The 9,143-nt window shown below is 41.4% G+C and overlaps 1 protein-coding gene across 1 annotated transcript; it reads right to left on the reverse strand.

The window, feature by feature from the left end:
- Positions 1-1,431: 1,431 nt before the first annotated feature.
- Positions 1,432-4,881, reverse strand: id4 (inhibitor of DNA binding 4). The gene is made up of 3 exons (XM_038712245.1): positions 4,168-4,881; positions 3,558-3,623; positions 1,432-2,839 (listed from the first exon to the last, which is right to left on the reverse strand). Exons 1-2 carry the CDS (start codon positions 4,543-4,545, stop codon positions 3,576-3,578), a joined length of 426 nt encoding a protein of 141 aa, XP_038568173.1. The 5' UTR covers positions 4,546-4,881; the 3' UTR covers positions 1,432-2,839; positions 3,558-3,575.
- Positions 4,882-9,143: the final 4,262 nt, after the last annotated feature.

Here is a 9,143-nt window from a genome sequence, read left to right on the forward strand (position 1 = left end):
TGCTTTGTCCTCAGATGGCCAGGGTGTCTTGAAAGGTGTCTGTGGCACCCACAGGGCATCTCTGTCGCTGGGCTTGTCGGTGTCAAACAGACGCTTTAACCTGCATTCAGCAGGTTGATGTGGGGACAACTAAACAAGGGTCAGTGTGTCTACAAGAAACACCTGCAGCTCCGTGTGAAAGAAGCAGGAAAGGAAGGATTCTCACTGTAACTGATAGCTGTGACATAGATATATATGTGGTTTCAGGACAGTTATTTCTGACAGCTGTCTAGGTGAAAGTCATTACAGTAATGCTATGAAGGATACATTTTTATCATTATTTCAGAATATTTTGCTTTAAAAAAATTAGGAATATATTTGAAAAAGAATGTAGATGGAATTTTGCATTTAAGATTTTTTTTAGCTGTCTTGAAAATCACGATAAATCATCGTGTTTTTTTCAAATCTATGAAACATTTAAGATATGCAAGTGTTTCTACTTGAATTCTCCTTTGAACCCGATGAGGCCTTGTGCAGAAACACTGCAAAGTTCTTTCAATTAAATGTGTGAATATGATTTTCAATTGTACGCCCTAGCGATTACCCTGTGAGTTCGTACTTTTAACATCACACGTCCTTAACGGACATTTTTTCTATATCCTTGTAAGGGAGCGTGGGAACTTTTTAACCCTGAGCTCTACTTACTGGTAATGCTGGTAATCTAGGAAGTAGTGTTCATTGTTTATCTTTACTCATCATCAGTTACTCTGGGAGAAAGTATCAGCTTAATGCCAAACACCTAAAGTAAAAATGGAAGTTGATGGTTAACCTGAATGCTGTGAGTTTTCCATTTGTGTTTTCATTCTACTATATTAATTTATCCACAGAAATGTAATTCTTTGCACTTGCTGTAGAGGCATATTGCCTATTGAATTTATACTTTTTCCTTTCATTGTTTTTAGTTTGCATTATCCATTTCATTTTGTTAAGCAATAATTATTTAATACTTATTTTTCACCAGTTACATGAATGTATTTTGTTTAAGTAGACAAGTTGCAATAAGTTATCTACCATAAACATTTTATGTAGAAGAGATAATTCCATGTAGAGAAATCATTTGCATTTGCAAGAAGATGATAATAGTTGAACAAAAATCTAACCTCTTGGCTGTTACCTGTGTTTCTGCAACCCTTCTGAGGCTGTAGGTGTGTGATGGAATTAATAAAAGCCCACAAAACAATTAAATTTTATCCCTAAATCCTGTAAAACAGGTTTAACAGGTGCAACAGTTTAATGTCTTTATGCACCCTTTTATCTATTAAACTCACATACTGCATTATGTTTAGTTTAGTAGTGCTACTCCCGCTTTTTTGTCATTATTTCATGTGACAGCGTTGGCACTGAAAGCAATAAACCAAGATGCCCCTTGAGAGAAAACTTGAGACGACACAATTCTTCCTGGAAACTTTAATTGTTTTGACAACTCCTCACAAGCCAGTGAAGGTCAAGTCCAACAGTGCAGCTGACAGTAATGTACAGGTGCCCTCTCACACTGGCAGGAGGGTGGTGAGGTAAATTCGGTGTTCAATGTCATGAAAAATAAAGGCATTTTTTTTTCTCTTTACATTAACTCTCCAACTCTTTAACAGGGAAATCATTTAATATTTACTTAAAGACGTTGCCTGTCTGAATACAATTGGTTGTTTTCCAAAAGGAGTCTGTTAATGTTCACATATTTCATCAATTCATAACCAAAGTTTAATGATTTCATGGTGTCAATATAACTTCTCAAAGAGAAGCTCTGATTGCACAAATATAATAGACATTGTTTTGCTGTGATTTTTTTGTAGGTATTACATTATAAACACATAAGTGCTATAACTCTCTGAGTAGATTTTAAACAAGAGTGCAATGTAACAGAATCAAATCAGGCCTTTTTAAAAAGATCACACAGCAGACCGACCAATTGCTCCAAGCGGGTCAAAGTTGTCATAGTTAATGAGTACAAAACAATTCAAGAGAAAGCTAAGCAGGGCAAATAATAAAAGAACTTGTGTTGAACTCTACCACATATCTACACAGGGAGGGCTGCTTCAGTGCACATTCAATATCTCTGCAAAGAGCCTGACATGCTACATATTAAACTATTCCAAAAACACTGCAAAGAGTTAACTGATATCATCATGTGAGGACATTATTGGCAGAGCATAACCACGTTCATTCACTAAAGACTTAAAAGTGGAAACACAATATTTACATAACAAAAAAGATTTTAATAAAAATATCTTATAATTACAATAGTCTATTTTAAGCATATAAGTCTTCCTTTCACATAATTTTATAGAACATTTGTGCCTCTATATGTACAATCTTAATTGTCTCGAATCAGAATTGTTCTTTTTTACAATATCAAACATTTTAAGATTCCAGAGATGACATCCCTGTCCAACACAAATCATCTATTTTAAACAATAGATGTCCAAAACATGTACAATGATTTTCGCAGTTTAGTAAAGCTTTAAACTGGAGTCATTTTTAGTTATTCTTTAAGCACAATTCACAGACAGTTTCCAACAAAAAACTTCTCAGCGTGGGGATTCCATATTTTCACTCTTTTAGAAAAATGTGACAAGAAGTAAAGTTAGAGTAACTTAAATGGGAGGAAGGAGAGGAAGATGTCTACAAATTGATTCCTTGTTCAACAGAACCCAAAAAAAAAAAGCTGTTATGAATGGTGATTTTATTTGGGTTGAATTCCTCCCAGCGCTTTTGAAATCCCCTTGTGATTGTGCCTCCAGTTGGGTGTGAGTCCCTGGCGAAGCTTTGCTGGCTTTGGAGCGGCTCTGTGCAGCCTGCACACCTGTGGAGGGGATGAATAGCAGCAGGAGGGGGGGTGAGCTTGAGTGCTCCAGACTGACTGGCGCCACCGACAAAACAGAGGCCATGCTTGATCAACAACCCAAAACAAACCAGGTCAAACAACAACCACACAGCTCCTCAGGCTGTTGGGCAAGTCTGACAAGAAGCAGTCGAGACTCTCAGAAAGACTGTAAGAGTGTCTTACTGTAACACACACCAGGTACATGCTTTTAGCCTTATCCAGGTGTGTTTAGATTCAATGCAATAAATCTAACATTAAAGCCAGAACAGCAGAGTGGAACTGTGAGGAGAACACAGAGAGTGCAAGAGAGACAGCGAGAGAGGGAGGAAGGAGTGTGTGTAAGAATGAAAGAGAGGGCAAGCTGAGGTTTTAACCCTCTCTTTTTCCCAGATTGCCACACCAGTGACAGTTATTGCGCAAAGCACAGCTGCCTCTGAGGTTGGTGCCAATTTCACCATGTTCCTCAATTATTATTTTCCCAGACTGGCCTCCCAGAGATCTCTAAAGATTGTCGGTTTACACCTATAGGCTACAATAATCAAGATGCTTCAATGGCAACCTCTGTATCTGTGATTTAAAAAAAAGCAACCAAACTTCTGACTGTAAACAAACAAACAAACAAACAAACAAACAAACAAACAAACAAACAAACAAAACCATTTAAAATAAGGACTGATGTTATTTGAAATCAACTTACCAATGCAGTGCTCATATCTCAGCGGCATAAAATAGAGTCCTCCGGCTTTTTGACTATTGACGTCCTCTACATAAAAAGAAGAAAAAGAAACATTTAAAACGGTTTAGCTCCCATGGATAAGACTAAATAAAGGCAAGGCCTAACGCACTGCAAAATAAATGATATACAGCAGAGGGCAGAAAATTAGCCGGCTATATCTCAGATAATAAATTCTCTTATAGCCTATTGAATAACAAATTGCTCTTATTGTGCCCAGTGGAGTGCTGCGGGCTGAGGTACTTCACCAATCCTGGGATAAGGTGGGCCTCTGACACACACTGTCATTATCATGCAAATCATAAAGCCCGCAATCAAGTGCGCAATCTAACCCACGCCAAATGCGTTTTTACGCATGATTTTTCAAGGCTGTGATATGAGGTGTAGAGCCTTTTGGTTCTTTTCTGTCTTTTCCCCCTAACATTGAAAGGACAATGACACATAACGGGCATGACGCGCTTTGTCTGAGTCTGACTGGCGTACGGCAGTCTGGCACAGACTGTAAATCGGGGGTCCCCGGTAAGTCCCGGTGGAAACAAGGAATGGAGGTCCGTCCCCGCTAATTGAAGCTTACCTGGTGGTGGTCAATGTTGAGTACAGTCAGCGGTGTCCGGCTGGGGTTGGAGGCTGGAGGAGGGCAGGTCCCGGTCCGCTGTGGCTGTTGTTTATGGAGAGAAGGGTGCGTCTCCAGGGCCAGCTGCAGGTCCAGGATGTAGTCTATGACATGCTGGAGAATCTCCACTTTGCTGACTTTCTTATCCTGCGGAATGGTGGGCACCAGGCGCTTCAGTCGGCTGTAGCAGTCGTTCATGTCGTACTGCAGGCAGAATAGGTCCTCCTCTTCCATCCTGCACCGGGCGATGTTGAGGCTCTGCTTCGACAGATAGTGCACGGAGAGCTCGCTGCTGCTGGAGGAGGAGTCCTGGGGGCGGACTGGAGTAACAGCTTTCATCTTAGATAACCAACGGCTCAGAGAGAGGTAACGAAAAAAAATCAAATAATTACACTACTGGTAGCAGGAGGTAGGCTATTTGAGATTATACCACGACACTGTAAACACGACAAACGCGTCTTTAATACAGCCGCTAATTAGCGAGAGAATAAGATAAAACAAAACGCGGAATTCTAGTCCGTCAACACATCCCGTGGAGCCTCACAGTTCCTCTTACTTCAGCAGGATCGGTGTGAGAGGGATGAATAGATTTCCTACATTTATAGAGGAGAGGGGAGGCGCCAAGCCATCCGGCTGACAGATCAGGGAGAGAAGCTGGTCAATCACCGGCAGCCCGCTGCCCACCGACCCGACAACGGAGCGGAGAAAAAGGCGTGTCTCATTCTGTGTGTGCTGCGGTGGGCTGCCTGTTGGTAGGAGGTGTGTGTGTGTGTGTGTGTGTGTGTGAGAGAGAGAGAGAGAGCGAGAGAGGGGGGAAGAAAGAGAGAAGCGATTTAAAGCAGTCAATTATCATTATCATCGCTTTGCAAAGGAAAAAAACTCAAGTATCTTTACATCCAACACAAGGGGGGACTATCTTGAAGATTTTCCGACTGATCCTGCGAGACGTGATGGTATATTTGCAGAATTCACCAGGATTAAATTCAGACTGCATCTTTAGCGCCGTAGTCATTGATGCGTAATTACGCACAGCCTCGCATTTTTGATCACTTCTAGATGATAGATGATCACGAGCCAACCACCTGCTTAGACAAAGAAACCTGCCTTACATCACTGGAGAAAGAAAATCAAAACCTGACAGCAGTCAACAACAATTCAACAGTAAATAAAAATTAACCAAAAATATAATTTTTTGGACCGGCAGCATAACTCTGGGATGTGTCACAGGGATGTTAATGTTGGCAGTCAACTTTGATAAGATGTGTGTCTGTTACAGTCAATGTTGTCTATTAGTGCAAGTTTATTTGCAGCATTCCTTTGAGAATTATAATTTTGCTCTGACGTTTGACGTTTGTTTTTTTTATCAGATGCATTACTGATATGCTAGGCTACTTCATAAGATAAAATGGGTTCTCAAGGACATATCATTCTAGCTGAACCGCCATCTCTGATTTATCAACTGTTGTTATGACTGTTATATAGCCTAACAAACACAACCCTGACTGCAGCTCTAGGGGAGCCGGGACAGGCCATTTTGGCGGCGCCTCCTTGCCATTCCTTACTCCAGCTGTGTGTTATTGTGGCTCCTACATTCCTCCGCTCTCTAGGACGCGTCGCCGCTCCGCTCCCTCCTTCACAGCCGCCTATTGAGTCGCCCTGCCGGGCAGACTGCCTGGCGCCACACATGGGCTCATCCATTCACACCCAGCTCCTCCTCTCCTCTCCTGGCCTCTCCTATCCTCTCCTCTTCACTTTCTTTCTTACTTTCTTTCTTTCTTGTCAGGCAGGTTGCCAAGACAACATTGAAGCTACACTCAGCTTCAGTTCAGCCTGAATTCTGAGTGTTTTCCATCCAGAATGCATAAGGGGGGTCTGAGGTCTGAGTCTAGCAGGGATGACACCACCTCAGTGCCTCTTTGGAGGTTTAATGTCACACACATTATGGGAACCACCACAGTGTCCTCTGCCATGAATATTGAAAGGCTTAAATGGTATTTTCCTCTTCTCTCTGTCTTCCTCCCTCTGTCTCTCCCTGTCTCTGTTTTCTGTTGCCATGGGAAGTGACTGTTCTGCTCAGTAATGTGCAACGATGTTTGGTTCAGGGACAACTTCAAAGGGGTCAGTGGTATGAATCTTTGATGGCTTTCCACTAGCAACATGGTGCATTAACCCCTTGGCCATGACAAGCAGATGACAAACTAGTTCTGAGAGAAAAACACTGTCCGGTTTAGCCTTAGCAATGACTCACTAATGCTTCCATTTTGACCATTTATGTCCATAATAAAACAGAAAGTTGGAGATTCCACAGTCTAAATTTCAAGCTTTTGGCTCCCTTGCTGAAGGCTAATGGGCTGAAAGAATTTGCTGCCAAGAACAGTTTTTCCATATAAAATAATTAATTTGCAGATTCCACAGAAATGTTTAAAAACATTTTAACAGGCAAAAACAGACCAAAGTCTACATAAAACTAAAATGAGGTATTCGTGAAGTTCATTTCCATCCACCTGTTTATATGCACATTTGCTTTGGACATGAAGGAGGTAAGTCTAATGGATTTCCTAATTTACTGTTTGATTTGGTAGCTAATAATGGTTTCTGGTTGCCCTTTAAAACAATGTGCAGGTGCACCATGCGTTTTAAACAGCCTAATTAATTATTTGATCATAAATTATTTATTCATTATTTTCGGTGGGCGGCACATTTCATGTGCTCCAGCACCTAATCATTTACAAATTAAGCACTGGGCTTAGGGTTACAATTTTGGATTTATTCACACACTTTAAAAACATTTATTAAAAGTTTCTTTCTTTTCTCATTTTTATTTAAAGCATTATATATATATATATATATATATATATATATATATATATATATATAACAGTTATAAGTTAAGTATGAGATAAGAGTTGATGTAACAAATATGTCTTTCAACTTTGTGAACTTTTTGTCCTTAGCAAAGCTAACTGGCTTGCTAAGTGACAGTTAGCAAGCCAGTTCGCTTGGAGAGCTTCAGTAACGCTTTATTGGATGAATTTAATGCTTGTGAACAACTAGTGCTAGACGAGCTGATCAAGGGTTAGTTGTTAGCGGTTAGCTCAGCACCACAAGTTGTCCCTACGTCATCAAGCTTCTGGAACCACCTATTTCTTGTAGATGAATTTTGCTGTGCCATTTGTGTGACCAGGCCAAAACAACTTCTTTCTCTCCTTTAGTTAAAGAGTTGGCCAACTCGATATCAATATCCAGCCAATGAGAGCAGGCAGATACTTTTTCACCAGCTCTCTCTGTAGATCAGAAAATCCCTGCTACCTGAGTGTGCTAATCCATTCTTTCACCCAGATTCTTTGTTTTTATAATTGCTATCTTTATAATAACAAACAACAGCTGTAGGTTCGTGTCATTTCCCATTTCACGTGTATTTTCTTGACAAAAGTGGTTTGGAGACCAGCGTCGGGTGACAGAGTCACTGTCAGCTTGCATAGTGTGTGACCCCCTGTCACCGATCAGTCATGTAGTGTGAACACCACAACGACTTCAAGACTCCTGTCACAAGACAGCAAGTTGTGTAGTGTGAACGGCACGGCCATCGGCTGACGCTGAAAATCGCGTAGTCTGCACAAGCCCTTATACCACAGATAGCATAGCTCAGGCCTCCCCCCGTAGTTTTAGCAGGGAGATTTGTGTGAGTGGCCAATTTGCTGCTTTACTAGGGCTGTCCCCAACTTTAGAATTTACATAGTCGAATCAGAATTGTCAAGTCTTGCCTATAGTCAAATCATAGTCGAATCACATGTTTGTGTGGCAGTGATTGTGGGGAGCCAGGGGTGTTACACACAGCTCTGCTTTAAAATTGAGAAGCTGCAGTAGTCAGTGTAACTTACACTGTACATTTCCAGCTAAACTGGACTTATTCTTGACCCTTTTCTCTCTGCTCGCCTGCCATTCACCGGCCTTGTACCGAGTTTTGTGTGCATGCCCTGGGGCCGACAACTGCATGCACGTTGCGTTTCCTGCGGTCTATTCCAAGTACTATTTTAAAATGATATAATATTCTTTGTTTGGTTCATCAATGGTGATAAATGAGCGTCCCGCGAGGTGCGGACAACTCGGCACAACACTGGTGATGCTGGGGCTTCGTCTCTTTAGCCAATACACACATACCGACACATCCACACACACACACACACACACACACACACACACACACATACAAGCTACAGCCACACATGCGCATTGACCCCCTTCCTTAAGGGTTCGGCAGTGCTTAATTTGACCTCTGACTACCCATTCTGAACTCTGGAGTCAGCTAAAAGGACGGTTATCTTAGCTGCACAGCTAACTGAGCTAACAAGCTAACAACAGCTAGCAAGTTATAACCTGATATGTGATATGCTGCCCCTATCTTTTGTATGAAGTACGAATATGAGAGGTGGAGAGTAGTCTCAAATCCTACACATTGTACTTTAAAGGTTTCAGGAATAACCTTGTTAAAGACACAGAGTTTAGAGTGTGTTTAGCTAGTGTGTTTAAGCAGGAATGTAAACAAGGTGCACTTTGACTCTTTGTGCTCAGCAACCTTGTTATATTCTATTCTTGTCTTTAGCCCTGTACCAGTCAGTGATGCACAGATCAACCTCAAGTTTACCACGAGCAATAATTCAAAGTTGGTAAGAACAAAGGAGAATACATGAGGGTGCATTATCTCTTTGCCCTTCTGTCTTTGTTTGCTTTCTCATGCTTCCTCTGCATTTACTTCTCTAATTGTGGCCCTTCTGGCTCTACTTCCCTAAAGGTTTATAGTGGTGCTGACTGGGGATTGGAGCCCAGTAACTAGAGACTCATTACCAGATAAGCCTGATAGGTGAAGCTCTCTGTTTGTTGTGGCTACACTGTGTGGAGATAGACATCAGACTGCTAAGTTAACCAGTCGAGTTTCT

This window comes from Micropterus salmoides, unplaced genomic scaffold, assembly GCF_014851395.1.
Source record: "Micropterus salmoides isolate LMB-PRFRI ecotype aquatic unplaced genomic scaffold, ASM1485139v1 Ms_hic_scaffold_11, whole genome shotgun sequence".
NCBI classification, from domain to species: Eukaryota; Metazoa; Chordata; class Actinopteri; order Centrarchiformes; family Centrarchidae; genus Micropterus; species Micropterus salmoides.